At 35.9% G+C, this 19,582-nt stretch overlaps 1 protein-coding gene across 6 annotated transcripts in view; it reads right to left on the bottom strand.

The window, feature by feature from the left end:
- Window positions 1-19,582, bottom strand: part of PIGN (phosphatidylinositol glycan anchor biosynthesis class N) — a 225,864-nt gene that overhangs the window by 146,840 nt on the left and 59,442 nt on the right. For all 6 annotated transcript variants that reach the window (XM_027868736.1, XM_027868738.1, XM_027868740.1 and 3 more), the window contains 2 exons: window positions 17,027-17,133; window positions 3,326-3,450 (listed from right to left, as the gene is read on the bottom strand). In XM_027868736.1, coding sequence (XP_027724537.1) covers window positions 3,326-3,450; window positions 17,027-17,133 — 232 coding nt within the window. The remainder of the gene's footprint in view (window positions 1-3,325; window positions 3,451-17,026; window positions 17,134-19,582) is intronic.

Here is a 19,582-nt window from a genome sequence, read left to right as displayed (position 1 = left end):
TGCCCCAGGCTTTTGGGAGGAGTGTTTTATAATAACCACTTTAAGATTGAATCTACTCTTCCCAGGGACCAAGGTGGTAGAGGAGAATGTGCTCCCAGTTTGGCAGGTCACTGTACTTCAGTTCTTGCAATACCTTCTTAGTAAATATCTCTTTTTAAAAAGTAATTAAAATTAACTAGTTAAATGTTATTGGGGAAATATTAGCTGACAATTAATATGGGGGAATACACTGGATGGAGGAGGGCAAGCAAATGAGCTACAGTCAGGTGACAATGACATTCTGGGTGCTATGGATGCATGCACTATAAACTATAGAACTAAGAAATGACTCCCCAATCCCTCAGAGTTCCTGTTAGCCTGAGCTAGCCACTCTCTGGGGATCCAGCCCATCAGTGTGAAGGAGGAATTGAGACAGCTCCAGAGCCTGTTCAACATTGACAGGTGTAATATAGCTTAAATATATAGTGCTTTATAGTTTACAAAGTCGTTCTGCATATATTTTCTCATTTGATTTTTCATAACTCTGTGAAGTTGGTAAGATAGCTATTATAATTACTGTTTTCTAGGTGAAAAAACCAAGACTCAGAAAGATAAACTAACTTAGCCTAAAGGTCAAGTATCACAGCCAGGTCTCCAACCAAAGTCTTCTGACTATAATTCTTTTTTTTTTCCAGCCAAAGACAAGTTTTATTAGAACATCTGTCATATTGGGCAGACTCTTAAGGGGTCTGAACATTAGTAAGCTACTGGCTAGATTATAAGAATCTAAACAGTGGCTAGATTTTAGGGATCTCAGCATCTTAATGGAGACAAGATGGACCTTATATACAGAAAGCCTATGGGAGGGATCTAGAATTCCAGAGACCTGGACCATGTGGCCAAGGGAGAAAGGAGAAGTGGCCTGGGGCCATAGGGAGGTCCACAATGAAAGGCCAGTTGATGGGATTATAGCCTCAGGGGAATGCCAGAGTTTTGGCCATGTGGGAAAGTCCAGGGATTTTCCCTTTCTGGGGCCCAGATCCCAACCCCATCATTCCCTCCTCAAACAAATAGGAACCCAAATTCTTTTGGAGTAAGGGGAGAAAGTCTCAGCTTCTGAAACTGCTTCCTGCTGGCAGGGGGCATAGAGCTGTCCCTGCCTCAAGGGGGTCCCAAAGAGGAGGTTGACTGGAACTGAGCACAGGCTGCATCCAGGGAATGATTGGGGGAATGTTGGCTGGTACTTGCTGTTTGCTACTAACTGTAGGTGAATGGCCTGTAGTCTGGACGACAAATCTGACCGAAAAAACTGCAGGTCCCAGATATAAAGCAGGGACTAGATTTAGGGCCCAGCTTTGAGAAGATAAAACATCCTTAGCTCTTTTTGGATTCAGATAATTCAGTTTTCCAACCATGCAGTATCAAATCCACCTCATAGCCAGACTCAGGAATAGCCAGGTGAGTAACATTCCCTTTCAAAGGAACATAATGGGGAAACTGAGCCAGGAGGATCCCATCTTAGACTGAGGCTAAAATTGTCCTCTCAGCTCTTCCCGATGCTTACTACTCACCAATATCACCTTCTCTGAGTGTCTTGTGGCATTTCCCTCAGATGGCGGATTATTGATTATCAATGGATTATGATCCAGACAACTCAAAATAAAATCCTATGAGCTTTTACTTCAAACAGCAAGTTTTACTAATCACAGTTTAGGAACTTTTCCAGGATTTACATCTCAAACTTAAATTTATCCTAACATAAAAAGCCAATCATTAGAGATTTCTATAAACTAGCAAATTCTCAGCAAGTCATACATAACCCAAACAAGCTTTTTGGCTAGTTTACACATTAAAACAATAACTAACAATAGCTAAATTATTTTAGCTGTAACCAAATTATGAAAAGTTGCTTGACATAACTGATACAGAAAGTTCACCAATTTGAAACTTGAAACAAACCCATTACCAATCAGGTGACTTTAGTTTTGTTAAATGCACTTCCAAATTACTTTACACAGAGAAATCAACATCTCACTGTTAAGTTAAAACTACAAATTTAAAAGAGCATGCTTACCCAAGTTCAAAGGCCAGCTTCTTTACCTTGAGCAGGATGTGCTGAACCTGGGTGACGCTTCCAGGCAAAGGTTGCCCTAGGGCCCAAGGCCATTGCCAGGGGGGCCCACACGGTAGCTGCTGCCACTCCCCCTTCCTTCCTTTCCCAGGTGAGGGAGGGCAAAATCAAAGGTGAGGAGTAAGGGGGTGAAACTCTCTTCTCCTATGAGAGGGGTTAACAGATACCCTCTTGACTCAAGGGAAGGGAGTGACCAGGTTGTAAGGAGGAGTTCTAAACTCCTTAATGATCAATCACAAAACCTCCAGAATATGCCAAGATACTTTTAGCTGTTCTAACTTTTCCCTGTAACCTCCATGAAGGAGGATTCAGAGGTGCAGAGGGAAGGGAGTAAGTAAGCCTCAGGGAACCAAAAAGCAACTGCAAGTTTTCCCCAATTCCCTAGTGCTGAGGGAATTCATACACTTCCAGATAGGGCATCTGTCCTTGTCCTCTATGCTGCGGAAGGTGTATCCAGGTCCATGGCCTTGAACTGACCCAGTGGACTGAGAGCCTGAGAGCGTTAGGCCGAGTGCAAGACAGCCTCGTAGCTGTCTGCCCAAAAGGCTCCTCCAAGCCTTGGTACTTGGAGAGTGACCCCAACTGCAGAGCAAGAAAGGAGGGAAGGAGGGAGGCTTACATACCTTCCAGCCTTGACTGAAGAAGAACTTGGGGTTAGGCAGTTTTCCCATACGGGCCACCAAAATGATGCGGTTTAGGGGTTCAGGGGTGCTAGGACCCCAAAATCACAACACAAGGGTCCTGCCCAAAAGAATTCGATCCAAGCCTTCTTTCAGTCAAAGACAAGGTTTATTAGAACATCTGTCATATTGGGCAGACTCTTAAGGGGTCTGAACATTAGTAAGCTATTGGCTAGATTATAAGAATCTAAGCAGTGGCTAGATTTTAGGAATCTCAGCCTCTGACTATAATTCTAAGTGAAATATGGCACATTACTTTTGCTTATTACAATTCCAAATAGCTAATAATAATAATAGCTTATGTTAATATATAGCGCTTACTTTGGGCCAGGTACTGTGCTAGTGACTTGCCCAGGGTCACACAGCTAAGTATCTGAGGTAGGATTTGAACTCAGATCTTTCTGACTCCAGGTCCCGTGCTCTATCCATTATGCCACCTACCTGCCCAATACAGTATTTACACATGTTAAAAAAAAAAAAGTTGCCAGTATCCTTCAAGATGGTCAAAGTAAACTAAATACAGCTTTTAAATTACCTTGATGATGGTCGGTGAGCATGCCCATTTGTATCTATCCCCAGCAAATGCAAGAACAGCACAATTTTCTCTTCATTTAATTTTGAGAACAAAGACTGGTTACTTTTAGCAGATTGGAAAAAGTCCTATATGGAATGAATAAGTTTAAAAAAAACTTTTGTAAAAATTCAATCATTATTTTGTTATTTGCATTTTAAGTGAATAATGTAATTAGAACATCTGTTCACAAAGAGGGTAGTCAACTGAAAAATTAAATCACAGCATTTATCTTTTTTTTAAGTACAACACTCTTTCTCCTAACTATTCTTTCTTCCCATTTCAAATCTTCAGTGCAACTATTTTTAAATATTTATTTTGTTAAACATTCCCCAATTACATGTTAAAAAAATTTTTAACATTCATTTTTTAAAATTTTGAGTTGCAAATTCTCTCCCTCCTTCCTGTCCATCCCCCCACTTTGAGAAGGCAAACAATTATACATGTGAAGTCATGTAAAACATATTTTTGTATTAGCCATGCTGTAAAAGAAAACACAAGATAAAACAATAAAAATAAAGTTTAAAAAAGTATGATTTACTCTGCATTTAGAGTTCATGAGTTCTCACTCTAGAAGTGGATAGCACCTCTCACAATGGGTCCTCTAGTGTTGTTCTGGATCACTGTCTCAATCAGAGTAGCTAAGTTTTTCATAGTTGATCATCCTTACAATATTTCCTGTGTACACTATTCTCCTGGTTCTGCTTATTTCACTTTGCATGAGTTCATAGAAGCCTTGTCAGGTTTTTCTGAAATCATCCTGCTTGTCATTTCTTAGAGCACAATAGTATTTCATCATGATCATATGACTACAACTTGTTCAGCCATTCCCCAATTCATAAGCATTCCCTCAATTTTCAATTCTTTGCCAACACAAAAAGAGTTACTATAAATATTTTTGTATAAATAGGTTCTTTTGCCTTTTCTTTTATCTCTTTGGGATATTAGCTGTATTATGCAGCTGTTTTTTGTAATTTTTTGTAAAAGACAATATAGTGACATAATAATAATAGATAATATGATGACATAACAGGGTTAAAAAGAAACGTTTTATTTCACTGAGACCATATTAATACAAAGATAATTTATTTCATAAACTATAGGTTTGAGAAACAGAGGAATACAAGATCTAGAAGTCCAGATCAGGAAATAAGTATTACAACAACAATAGAAATAATAACTAACATATAGTGCATACTATGTGCCAGGCACTGCGTTAAGTGCTTTACAATTGTTACCTCACTTGTTCCTCACAACAACCCTGGGAAGTTGGTGCTATTATTACACCCATTTTACAATAAAGAAATTGGAGTAAAACAGAGGTTAAATGACTTGCCCAGGGTCACACAGTTGGTGTCTGAGACCAGATTTGAGGTCAGGTCTTCCTGATACCAGGCCCAGTGCTCTATCCACTGTATCACCTAGCTGCCTGAAGTTAACAATGACCATCAATTAATAAGAGATACATATTTATTGTTGTTCAGTCATTTTAGTCACATCCAATTCTTCATGATACAATTTGGGGTTTTCTTATCAAAGATATTGGACTGGTTTGCCATTTCCTTCTCCAGTGGCAGACAGAGGTTAAGTGACTTGCCCAAGGTCACATAGCTAGCATATTCCTGAAGCTGGATTTGAACTCAGGTCTTCCTGCCTCCAGGCCTAGTGCTCTCTCCACTGCACCGTCTACTTACTCTAAGAGATTTACTAATTAAAGTTGAATAGGAAGCAAAAGGTTAACTACCCACTTCACTCTCTCATCATCTAGGAAAGAATCTATATATACTGGTTAAAGGATGAATCATGGAATTTGAAAGCTGGAAGGGAGGTGAGCCATTAAAAAATGCAGAGCTTATTTTTATCACCACAATTTAATCTGGTGATAAAATAGGAACATATGGCCAAAAGACCACAGAATTTCTAGATATTATATATTCCACTTTCATGTAGAAAAGACTCCATGATATCTCATTGCTCATTACTTAGGCTGATAAATATCATGGCAGATCAAAGCCAATCAGGGAAGCAAAGCCTTAAAGTAAAACATAGACTGGAAACAAGTTTAACTTGTTCTCTAAAAAATGAAGCAAGAGTCAAATTGTTTTGAATAATCATCATCATAATAACTACAATTTATGAGAATTTTAAGGTTACAAAGTGCTTTACATATATTCTCATTTTAAATGAGAGCATCAGATTTAAAAAATTAGAAAAAAAGAGCTATAAAAGAAATAATGGGGAAGGGATTTAACCACTGGGAACAAGAAGTACAAAACTTTACTCAACTAAAAAACTCCCAGAAAATTAGAATTGACCAAATAATGACTCCATGAAATAACAAGACATACAATTTTGCTACAATAAGACATATGTTGCTGTGCAAAATCTAGCAATAAAACCACAGGGCTTATGAAACAGATAGCTCAAAAACTTCATCAGTGACACATAAAAAAGACAGGATTCTAATAAAAATGGTATCACAGTTTTATATATGTTAAATGGTTAAGAAATACATAAATATTAGAGTAAATAGTGTCAAGTCTGAGGCCTCAGGCTAGTACTTGGCCTGCACTCCTGTTCCCAAATGGTCTGGGCTAGCAAAGTTGAAGGTTACAAGTGAGAGGGCAGCCTCAACAAGAAACGTCCTGGGCCTCAGTCACACAGAAGAGGAAGATCGAGAGGTGGGAAGAGGAAGATTGAGAGGTGGGATGGTGGAGTTCGTGGGACTAGCCCTCTCTAGACCAGCCCATTTCCTCCTACAGCTACTACTGCACCAGATGATAAATAATAAATATGACACTTTACCTTGGAAAAACCTGAACTGTGCTGGTGGAAGTGAGTATCAGAAGGTTTGCAGCTTGTAAAGTATTGTGAAGCAGTACAATTTTCTATGTTTTTGCATTTCATTTGGATGAAATTGTTCATAAACTCAAAAACTGTGTTATGCTCAAATTAATTCCTAATAAGTCAATCACGTTGGAACAAATTTACAATCTTCAAAACAAGTGTTACAGAAGAACTGACTGTATCAAAACAAAGTCAAAAGACTGAAAAAATAAAAGAAAGTGTAAAATGTCTTATAGCAAAAACAATCTACCTGAAAAACAGATCAAGGAGAAAAAATTTAAAAATCATTGGACTACCCGAAAAAAAGAGCTCTTAACATCATATTTAAAAAAAAATCATTTTATCCAAAAACCAGAACTTTTAGGTCAAAGAAAAAAAATTCTACAAGCAATCTGAAAGAAATAATTCAAGTACTGAAGAGTCACAGTCAGAATTACATACAATTTATCAGCAACTGCCATAAAGGAGCAGAGAGCTCAGAATACAATATTCTAGAAGGCAAGGGATATAAGCTTACAAACAAAAATAACGTACCCAGAAATACTGAGTATAATCTTACAAGAGAAAGAAAAGCACACTTAATGAAACAGAGGACTTCTAAGCAGTCCTAATAAAAAGACTAGAGCTACAGAGAAAATCTGAAGTGCAAACACAAGTCAAGAGAAACACAAAAAGTAAGCATAAGTGAATAATCATAAGGAACTAAACAGAGTAAAACTATTTATATTCTAATATGGTGAGATGACACATGGATACCCTCTGAATCCCATTGTCATCAGGGTACCTAGAGGGAGGACCTAGATACAGGTCTCATAAGTGGTTCTGCTGTATTTGGATGATCATAAAAGAAAAATTAAAAGGGAAGGGAATGGCAATATTCTAGCAGAGAAAAGGGAGACTAACTATGAGAGAAATTACATCACAAAATTGGGCTGAGAAACTAAAAGCCTATACAAACAAGGATAAAGGGGTGAGGGGGAGTGTATGGCACCTGAACTTCACTCTCATCTGAAATGGTCAAAGGAGGGGAAAATACATACAACTGGGTACAGAAATACATCTCACTCAACAGGTAAACAGAAGGAAAAAAGAATAAGGGAGAAAAAGAATAAGAGGGAGAACAGATTAAGAGAAGGATGGGTGCTAAGCAAGACAAATTCTAAGGAAGTACAATAATATTTTTAATAGTTCTTTTCTGTGATGAAGAATTATACCGTAAGAAACAATGAAGGAGATAGTTTCAGAAAAGCCTAGAAGACTTGTATAAACTGATGAAGAATGAGGTAAGCAGAACCAAGAGAAAAGTGAATACAGTAACAACAATATAGGAAAGACAACTTTCAAATTCTTAGTAACTATAATTAATGCAACAATCAACCATGATTTCAGTTCACTTATGATGAAATATGGTACACATTTCCTTATTAAGAGGTGATGAACTAGGGGGCAGCTAGGTGGCGCAGTGGATAGAGCACCAGCCCTGGAGTCAGGAGGACCTGAGTTCAAATCTGGCCTCAGACACATAACACTCACTAGCGATGTGACTCTGGGCAAGTCACTTAACCCCAATTGCCTTGCCAAAAAAAAAAAAAAAAGAGGTGATGAATTCAGAATACATACTGAACCATTTCTTTTTACATGCCCAATATGGGAATTTGTTTTGCTTGTAACATGCGGAAAAAAGAAAACTTAAAAAAAAAAATCATGTGGGAAAAAAAAGCAGTCCAACAGATACAGAATTCAAAACTTTTGTTAACTCTTATAAACTAGCTTTGTAGAATATCTGTAATATTCAGGTTAAATCCTTTGAGTAGTAGATTATAATTAGAAAAATAGATCAAAGGAAAAACTTTTAGTTTTAATTTGGAAATATTTTCAAATCAGAACTAAATCAAATTATTCTATAAAAAATAAAATAACTATTTTGCCTTCAAACATAAAAGTAAAATAGGTGAAAGTGATTCAAGATTAGACACACACACACATACACACACACATACACACACACAAAAGTGAATTTAGAAAATAAGAATCATCTCTTACATATGGCAAATGACCTTTCAAATTATTAGTAAGTAATTGAAGTTTAGATTAAAATAGAGGGAGATTTTGGTTAAATATCAGCAGCTAACAATTAGAGTATCAATAAAGGCTTATCTAATACTCCAAAATGATTTCTAAGAAAAAATAAGTCTCCAAAACACATACTGCCTGAAAATATTTCCCTGTCTGGTTTGTTGATAGGTTGAGCATAATATTTATATAAGATTGTATCAAATTTTGGAAAGATCGGAATGCATTCCAGATTTATGTAGCCTTTTTAAAAATATCAAATAAAATGGAAACAAATTAACTTAGAGTTGAATTTGAAAAATGGATGCTCGTACTCATTTCTCAAGTAACCCATCTAGAATGCTGTGTTCCCAATATCTAATTTTGATTCTGAGATTGGTTTGTAATCTCAAGAGTCCTTCTCAACTCTTCCCCTTCCCTCATTCCCTAAATAGTTAGCTGCCAAGTGCTATCAATTCTGCTTCCACAGCATTTCACATCCGACCTCTTCCCTTCACACAGTCACTAACCTTCTTTAGGACCTCATTACATCTAGACTGGCCTCCTGCAATAACTTCCTAATTAACTGTTTTTCTACCTTATGGATTCTCCCTTTTCCAATCTATTCCCCATACAGCTAATAAAATGGCTCCTTAGTCTCTCTATGATGAAATAAAAATCCTTTAACTTGTCACCTAAAGTCTTTGACAATTTGGCTGTAGCCTACCTTAAAATATTTTTTCGCATCACTTCCCAAACAAACTCTATATTCTAGTCAAACTCAGTTAATAAGTACTTCTCGAGCCCCCACTATGTGCTAGGCATTATGCTAATCACTGCGGACACAAAGAAAGGCAACAAACATTCCCTACTCTCAAGGAGTGCACTGTCTAATAAGGCAAGATAACATGCAAAGAATTTTGTAGAAACAAGATGTATCCAGGGTAAATTCCAGAAAATCAACAAAGCAAAGGCACTAGCATTAGGGGACCAGAGGTTAGGGAGAAGAGAGTCAGGAAACAGTCTCAGAGAAGATGAGATTTTATTTGGGACTTGATGAAAGCCAGGGAAGCCAGAGGAGGTGATAAGGAAGTTGAAAGTTCCAGGCATGGGGGACCGGCACTGGAGTCCAGGCACTGACTATGCCAGCGAAGATGTGTGGAGTCAGAAGATGGATCATCTTGTAGGAGGGACAGCATCACTGGACTGAAGAATACATGGTGAGGTGGGAAGGGAGTAAAATGTAAGACTGGAAATGGAGGAGGAAACCAGGCTGTGAAAGGCTTTGAATGCCAAACTGAGGATTTTATATTTGATCCTGGAGGTGATAAGGAGCCACTGGAGTTTACTGAATGAGGGGAGGGGTGTGTGACATGGTTAATTTAACAGCTGAGTAGTGAATGGACCATAATGAGGAGAGACTTGAGGCAGGGAGACAAACTACCAGGCTATTACAATAGTCTGAGTGTGAGGTTATGAGAGTGTGTACTAGGCTTGAAGTGTCAAAGGAGAGAAGGAGAGTTAAACAAAACAGACTATATATGAGGCTGGAGAGAGAACAAGGAGTCAAGGATACTACCTAGATTGCAAGTCCAGGAGGTGTCCTTGAGAGTAATAGGGAAATTCAGAAAATGAGAAAGTTTAGGGGGAAAGATGATAAGCTCTGTGTCGGATTTGTTGAGTTTAAAATGTCTACTGAACATTTAGTCTGAGATGATAAGACAGTTGGAGTGATGAGTCTGGAAATTAGGAGAAAGACATTAGGGGCTGACAATAAGACTGAGAATTAAATACATAGAGATCATAGTTGAATCCAGGTGCACTGATGAGATCAACAAAGTGAAAGAGCATAGAGAGGAAAAAGCATAGTGGGAGAAAAGAAGAGGACACAGGACAGAGCCATGATTAATGAGTGTGACCTGGATGAAAATCCAGCAAAGGATTCTGAAAAGGAGCAGTCAGAGCATAGAAGATAGTGTAGTATCATGGAAACCTGGAGAGAAAAGAGTGCCAAGAAGAGAAATGGACTGGCAGTGTCAAAGGCTGTAGTGAGGTCTAAAAGGATGAAGACTGAGAAAGAGCCATTAGATTTTGCAGTTAAGGGATCACTGATAACTCTGCTTGAAAGCCTTCATGCAGGTTGTCCCTCATTGCTGAAATGCACTTCCTTGTCACATTCATATCATACTTAGTTTCTTTCAAGAGTGAAGAAAGATGCTATCTGCATTCAGAGAAAGAACATACGAAGAATGAAGAATGTATAGAAATTTACACACACACACACACACACACACTCCTATTTGTGTCTATTGGTGACCATCTCTAGGATTGGGGGGGAGAAAAAAAGTTACATAACTTTGTTATATATTTAAAAGGCATAGTAAGTCATACATAGTAGATTTGCAATTTCATGTGCAGTCATCTTTTTTTATTATGCTATGTTATGAAAATGCTTGTTGTATTCCATAAATTATAAATAAAATTAATCTTAAAAACTCCTATGTTTGAGGAAAGAGGCAACTTTTTCTTGAATTGCCCTATTTAATGATAAGCAGCTTAAGTTTTAATAAAATTTTTACTTGTTAGAGTACTTATAGACTAGCATAAGAAATCTCTGAATCTTGTACTTATATAGTTATTAAGGAATACGGAAAAACAATCTAAAGGGAAAATTACTTCCATCTAAGAAAAGGACACATCTAATTTAGTTTAAAAGAAGTTAATCAACAAAGGAGTGCTGTGTTCAGAGTCAAAAAATAAAAAAAAGAAAGAAAAGAGTGGTCCTCCTTCCTGACAGGAATTCAGCTGACAGTGCTCCCTCCCTCCTCAAGACATCATTCATTCCATCTTTGTATATACCATAGCTCCAGTACAATGTAAGTTTCTCAAAGGCAAGAGTTGTTTTGCATTTTAGTCTTTGCATCCCCTGTGCCTTAAACACAAAAGGTGTTTAACTATTAGTTATTGATTGAATTGAACCTAGGTTGGTTTCTCTAAATTTGGCTGCTTTTTTTGCTCAAAATCATGATACAAATGTACAGAGTTTATACAACAGAGATAAGTTCTATATACAATATACAGTAGGCACTAAGAGTATGAGATTAAACACAAAGAAAATAATTCTAATGGATTGAATTACTTTGAACCTTTTATAAAATAATTTAGACTTCAGATGTCAGAAAAGTTTTTAGAAATAGAGAATCTGGGTAGAAATCAAAGGAAAACATCAAAAATCACAAAATATTAAGAAAATAAAGAATGAAATCAGATATAAAGAAGATAAAATGATCAGCGATAACTTGATGATAGACATGAAAATGATCATATATCAAGATCAACAATTCTCATTAGTCAATGGGGATAGTTTAAGAATGAAAACTTTAGATTAAATATTGTAAGAAGTACATTAAAATTCTAAGCCAGATAGTGAATGGAAGAAAATCTCCAAGGAAAGCAGTTAATCATAATCAAATGATCTAATCTCATTTAGAGAAAACGTTCATTTAATGAAGGACAGTTCAATAAAAATTAAATCAATTTCAGCATGATGGAAAGTTGAGTAAGATTTGCTTTCAGAAGTCCCAGCAAGGATAAATGATTCAGAATTTACTCATAAGCATATGAACTTGTAAACATGTCTGTTAATTTAACTAAAAAAAAATTTAATTCAAGTGAAATGAGTTAAAAATAGGTATAAAGAGATAGGTATAGACTAGATCTGTCATTTTAATTGTATAAGGAATTTCCAGGTGAGGAAACTCCTTTGTACTAACGTAGATTGGTATATCCTTTACAACTTCTAGTCTTAAAGAGGTGCTTAGAACACTGACAGGTTAAGTAATTTGCCTGAAGTCACACAGCCAGAGTGTGTCAGAGGCAGGATTTAAACCCAGGTCTTCCTGACTTTGAGGTTGGCTCTCAAGCCATTAAACTATGTTGTCTTTGATACAAATATAAATAAATCAACATATACTTAACTATGTGGTTCATGTCACACTTCACAAAATGTAATTTTCCACAAAATTAAAGTACTATTTGAGACTTTTTGTAAAGGAATTTAATGCTGCTAATGAAGACAGTAAAAAGAAAGGATACATAGCATTTAGAGTAAAATTCGAAAAATAAAATTACTCAAAAACACAGCAAAAATAACAATAACATAACCCTCCTTTACATATAAACTATCATAGAACTCACTCAAAACACTGTAATAGGATGGGGCAGCTAGGTGGCACAGTGGATAGAGCACCAGGCCTGGGGTCAGGAGAACCTATGTTCAAATCCAGCCTCAGACACTTGACACTTAGTAGTTGTGAGACCCTGGGCAAGATACTTAAACCTATTGCCTAGAAAAAACAAAAAACAAAAAACAAAAAAAAAAACACTATAATAGGATGCTTGTCCTCTGGATAATTTTAAATTCTTTTTTTTTTTTTTAGGCAATTGGGGTTAAGTGACTTGCCCAGGGTCACACAGATAGTAAGTGTCAAGTGTTTGGTCTGAGGCCAGATTTGAACTCAGGTCCTCCTGACTTCAGGGCCAGTGCTCTATCCACTGCACCACCTAGCTGCTCCCTGAATAATTTTAAATTCTAAATAGAAATCTTGACTTTGCTACTTCTTAGTTGTTTGACTATAGATCATTTTGATTCTCTTGGTTTCAATTCCCTTATCTTTAAAATGGATATTCTGAAACTCAAGTTATCTATCTTACAGAGCTGTTGTTAAATTGAATCAATTAAGAATGTATAGAAAGGACTTTGTACATCATTATGCACTAGACTAAATAAATATCAGCTAGTATTAGTGGCAGCAACAGTATTAGAATCCATTAATTTAATGGATAGCTTCTTCTATAACTTACAAAATACAGGGCTAACTTCATTCCACCGTTTTAATATCTTTTTAAAATTAATTTATTTTTAGTTTTCAGCATTCACTTCCACAAGACGTTGAGTTCCAAATTTTCTCCCCATCTCTCCCCTCCCCCCACCCCAAGACAGCGTGCATTCTGAATACCCCTTCCCCTAATCTGCCCTCCCTTCTATCACCCTCCCCCTTCTCTTATCTCCTCCCCTTTCTATTTTCCAGTAGGGCAGGATAGATTTCTATACCCCATTGCCTGTATATCTTATTTCTCAGTTTCACGTAAAAACAGTTTTTAACATTTGTTTTTAAAATTTTGGTTTCTATGTTTTAATATCTTAACAGTAAATCACTGTAGCTCTGAAATAAGCATTTAAAAAGCAATCACCTATGGTCAGGGGCCAAGAAATTGAAGGTTTTTTAAAATTTTATTTCAGTCTTATCATCACATCACATACTTTCTTTTCACTTCTTGGTAGCAGGTGTAGACATTTAGCTGTGTTCTTACTACAGATATCTGTTAACTATACTATAATCTCCTAGCTCAATTCTTTCTAGGTAAATGGGTACATTTTTGTAAGGTCTGGAGTACAGTCAGAGGTGTGATGGAGCCAGCTCACTTTGGCTTAATGAGAGCGCATTGTTACATTTCCACCATGAGTGCCGACACCTCAAAAATCAATAATCACTACAAATCAGGGCGTGGTATTATTTTGTTGACTGTCTCATACTTTAAAAAGTATTAATAACATAGATTAAGTCCACAATGGTTTTGTGTACTTCCCTGCCCCCACAAGAACCTGGTTGTTAAACATTCTTGTTTTGCCCTATTCTTGTATTGATTGCTCTATTGACAGAGCTTGATCTCAACAGGAGTGCAGTAGAAAGCTCAAGGAATGAAGTCATCCAGAATGGAGGACTGGTCACTATAAGCTAATAATCATGATGACGACAACAATGATGACTGACATTTATACTGCACTTTAAGGTTGTAAAGCAAAGTGCTTTACAAAGTGCTTACATCCATTATCTCATCTGAGCCTCACAACATAGTCCCAGCACAGTCCAGGGTCAGGGAACAGAGTAAACCTAACATGTCCACAAAAGATCAAACTCTTAACACACATACTGAGGAGATAAACATCTTTTAATCTAAAACTAACACAGAAATGGAAAGGAATTATTAGCAAGAAAATCTGCATACTTTATAGAAGTTACATTCCAACTTCAGGAGAAGTTTAACAGGTTGTTTACTCCTTCCAATAGAATTTAAATTATTTGAGGGTAGAGGCTTTGATTTTTGTCTTTGTAATCCCAGTTCCAAGCACATATGAGGTACTCAAATACTTGCTAAATAAACAAATAATCAAATTTTCATCATGTCATTTGGGGTGAGACTACTCAAGGCAGAAGGAATAACATGAGCAAGCACACAGGACAAAGCAGAGAACACATTCAGAAAGTAATAAGTATGCTAGTTTGCTTAGAACAAAAATATAACAGGAGAAAAACTGCTAAAAATGCTAGAAAGAAAGTGGCACCAAGACAAAGTTTGGACAACTACTTGTTGGGTATACTGCAGGAAAAAATGCTCTTCAGGTATGACTTGTACTAGGTGTCCTCTGCAGTACCTTCTACCTGAGACACTTACTCTGAGATTCTTGGTCATATCATGAAGGACTTAGAAAATCAGAGCAAGGGACTGGAACACAATAGTGAGCTGCTGAAACTTTTTGCGTCGTTTTGTGATGGTATCAGACCTATGCATCTGAGAGTTAAGACAAGTCAAGTCAAGAAGCCTTTATTAAGCACTTGCTATATGCCAGGCATTGTGTAAGCACTGGAATATTAATTGGCCAATGAAGAGTAATATTTAATGGAAAGAGGAGATTTTAATCTAGAGGCAAATAAGCTCTTAAAACAGTTCAGATGACAGGAAATGAAGGTATGAACTAGAAGGACTACAATAGGCATAGTAAGGAAAGGATGGATACAAATATATGGGGTTGATAAGAAAATACAAACTAAATGTGAACAAATCAATTACCACTAATGAAAAATCAAGTTCAAACAAATGCCCCCAAATCATTAGGACTTGGCAACTGATTGTATATAAACAGTGAATGAGAAGGGGGAAAGGAGTATGAAAAAAGATTACAAAGTTTTGAGAACAGGTGACCTAAAAGAGTAAACAGAGGAAGTGAAAACCATAACTCATCAATGCTCTTGCTGGGGAGTGGAGATATTGAACTGTTTTGAAAAAGATGAGGAACACTGATAGGAAGGATGGGGAAAGTGACAACTCTGCATTTATAATGCATGACAACAGCTTCCTCATCCTCTATTCTTCCTAGGCACTGTAACAAATGTTAGTGCTACTTTATAATCTGAAACAGTTCTTCAGTGTGTAAAAATCATAGGCATCTAACCATGACCAATTTTTGGTTTGTTTCTCCAATCTTTTTTTGTGTATAAAATGCTAGAAAGAAACTGTAAGCTTTTACAGTTTGATTTATGGGACTCACAAATGAGTTGTACCTATAAAAGAACTTTTTCAAAGAGAATTTCACATTTATTTTCTTCTTTGACCTTCACAAAATCCCTATAAAGCTGAGAGTGTGAGCATTATTATCTATGTTTTACAAACAAGGAACTAAAGCAAGGGAATTAAAGTGGGCTGTATGAACAGACAGCTAGGTGATGGCTAAGACTGAAACTCCAAGTTTCCTGAGTTCTTGTCAAATTCATTTATCACTGTATTACAATGTTCAATGAGGCACAATTATAAGACAATATTTTCTAGTGTTTTAAAAGGTACCTCTTAACTTTGATGAAATTTACAAATTAAATTCAATAAATATTCAATAAACGTTTCCTACTACATCCAAAGTGATACTGGGGTACAAACAAAAATAGTTACTGCTCTCAAATAGTTTTACATGCTACTAGGGAAATACAACATATACACATATATAGATGTATATATGTGTGTGTGTGTATGTATGTATGTATATACATACAGACAAATATGTAAATAGAAAAAATGTACAAAAAAATTTTAAAAGGGAGTATACTAATAACCGGGATATGGAGGGGGGGTGTTTGGGGAGGGGACAGAAAGAGTTAGGAATAGCCTAATGTAGGAAATAGTACTTGATCCATGTTTTGAGGAAAACCAGGAAATCCAAAAGGCAGAGGTGAGGAAAGAACATATTTCAGATACAGGGCACCTACTATTCTTGCTACTGTTTAGAGAACAGATAGATAACTGACTAGTTTGACAAGGATGGAGACAATGATGGGAAAAAATATGAAGTAAGACTAGAAAAGTGGCAATGGATTGTAAAAAGCCTTGAAGGCCAGCCAGGATGAGGAGTCTGTATTTTATCCTAGAGCCAAGAGGGAATCATCCAAGACTTTTGAATGAAAGCATGACAGGATCAGATTTGTTTTTTGAAAAATATCAATTTAGACTTCACTTAATAGCTGGGTGAATCTGAACAAGTCACTTAACCCGGTTTGCCTCAGTTTCCTCATCTGTAAAATGAGCTGGAGAAGGAAATGGCAAACCACTGCAGTGAATTTGCCAAGAAAACCCCAAATGGAGTCACGGAGAGTGGGACATGACTGAAAAATTACAAAACAACAACAACAACAATGAAGACTGATTCAAGAGAAGAGATTGGATGGAAGGAAATAACTTGCAATTTTTCTAATAAGTGAAGTTCATACTCATTCTAAGATCCATTTATGATAAATAGAAACTAAATTAACATGGCATTCATGATTAGATACAGAACAGATAACAGTACATTGGACTACAAATATTAGCTTACAAGTCTGAAAATACTCCCTTCGGTTGTACTGTATGTAAAAGTAAATAACATAAAATTCTATTCACCTTAACCTGGTCAAAAACCCAGGTGTCAAGCCGTGCTGCATCTTGTGCACCGAAGTCCTCTTTTTCAGCTGTGTAACAGTGGATATAAACATGGTCTCCGCTTGCACCTGAAGGAAACAGTTGTGCAATTTTTTAAAATTCTCAAAAACTATACTAAAACACAATTACATGTGCCCTGTAACTACTCATGGGACTTAACGGATATAAAATTAGTACGAATCTGAAGATAATCTATGCTCTTTAGGATTTTTACATCTAAAATGTACTGTGTGGATTTAATTCTTGAGATACCTAAAGGCAGAAAAAAATTTAAATATTCCAGCTTTATTACCCATGGATTTAGTGAATTTTCCTAATTCTGTTTTTATTTTTATAATTATTATTAACGAAGAATAGAGAGGCAAACCAATGGTATGCAAAGGTATGTAACTCACTGCAATACTTCACAATGTGGCCAATCAGATTAAAATGTATTTGGGAAATATTTAACAAAATAAATAAAAAGATAATACAACAATGTAAATTTGTAGTCTTCTAAGTCAATATGTGGTTAGCAGGGATCCATTTCTATTGGAGTTTGACACCATTAGTGTAGAATGTGCATTGGGCTATGAATCAATAGCTCTAGTTTCACCTTTGCCTGTAACTAAGTTATGGTCAGACAACTATCTGTTCCATTATGACTCTCAATTTCATCATCTGTAAAAAGAAAGGGCTAGATTACATAAAAGGTTAGATTAGTTAATCTCTAGCTAATCTTCCAACTCTAGGTCACATGATTTCTATGAGAACAAGGAATAAAGAAAGCACCAGATAATTCCAAACACAATTAAGGGATGAAAATGTAATTTTATATTTAATTACTACACTGGTTTTTAAACAATCTAGTCACTCTCCTAGCACAATTCTACAGGTATACTTTTTTAAGAATTATGTTCTAAAGGGATAAGCACTCTAAATATATGGTCACACTGTTAAAAATAATTAGGACGATGGAAAGAAGTTATTTTCAAATTTATGGTTAGAGGGAGAATTCTTTAAAAATTGGGTAACAGAGAATCATCAGATAAAAGATAATTTCAATTACATGAAATTGAAACACTTCTGCAAGAATGAAATCAATGAAACTAGGAAAGAAACAGAAACTGTAAATTGGGGCAAAAAACTTGGTGTCAAACATACCCTATATATCCAAGATATATTAGGAATTAATGTAAATATATGACTTTTAAGAGCCATTCCCAACATATAAAAGGAGAAAAGATGTAACCCTGAGAAAAAATGTTCCAAATCACTAGTAATAAAGTAAGTGGAAATGAAAACTACTTGGAAGTTTCACTGCATACCCACCAAATTGGCAAAAGTGATAAAAAACACAAACACTGTCTTTAGAGAGCTTAAGAGAAACAGGTATACCAACATGCTTCAACACACTCTTGGCAGAATTATGGATTAGTCCAAACTTTCTGGACACAATTTTGAACTATGTAAGAACAGTCACTAAACTATTTATAACCTTTGACCAAGTAATGTCACTACTGGGCATATATTACCCAAAGAGTTACATGATGAGGAAAAGAAATGTCCCAACTTTAATAAAGTATTCATAGCAGCACTTCTTGTGTCAGCAAAACTCAAAAAAATTAGATACAAAATGAGTGCTGATCCAATGGGGAATTGCTGAATAAACTATAACATGCAAATTAATAGAAGATTGTTATACCAGAAAATGATCAATGAAAACTTCAGAGAAATATGAGACTTTTTTGATGAGATGCAAAACATCTGAGAAAAATATAAATAATGATTAAAATAATGTAAACTAAAAACAACACTACAAGACAGTTACACTCTAAATGCAATGAACAATTTTGGTCCTGGAAAACAAAGGATCAAACACATCCCCTCTTCTTTACATAAAAGTGAGAGTGCACAATGAAGCATATGTTGTCAGATCTGACTTCTTTGTGGGTCATTCACTTAACTGTTTTCCTTTGTAACAAGTGAAGTTTCAGTAGGGAGATGAAAAATATATTGAGAAATGTCTAATGTGAAAAAAGTATTGATTTTTAAAAAGACACAAGGAAGATATGTTAACTAAGTGGTAAGATGACAAGTTTTTAATAATTGTGAATAAAAATATCCATACATAGCTATTATGGTAAATAAGTTGTCAATAGATCACTACATGCCTAATCAATATGCTGTCAGTCTCCATAAATTAAAATTAGGAAAAGATTTCTGAAGAAATTTCAGACATATAACTGTTGGTCTCCATAAATCTAAATCAGGAAAAATTTTTTGGGAAAATTCAAACTCATAACTCTGGCTCTCAGTGAACAATATAACATGGGGGTAAGAGAAGATTCTGTCTCTGAATTAATAACAATATATTAACATATTTTTAGGTAGATGAGATAAAAACAATCGCAACTGAAATTTTAGATATCTGGGGAATTTTGAATTGGGAGTGTAAGGAGAAAGGTAATGAAATTCTGTAGTCATTGGATAGAATTCTTAATGCTTTGGGCCTTTAAAGCAGGCTGGCTCCATTAT

The sequence above is a fragment of the Vombatus ursinus genome, unplaced genomic scaffold, assembly GCF_900497805.2.
Source record: "Vombatus ursinus unplaced genomic scaffold, bare-nosed wombat genome assembly UNPS02014791.1, whole genome shotgun sequence".
NCBI classification, from domain to species: Eukaryota; Metazoa; Chordata; class Mammalia; order Diprotodontia; family Vombatidae; genus Vombatus; species Vombatus ursinus.
This window is presented reverse-complemented; position numbering and strand designations above follow the sequence as displayed.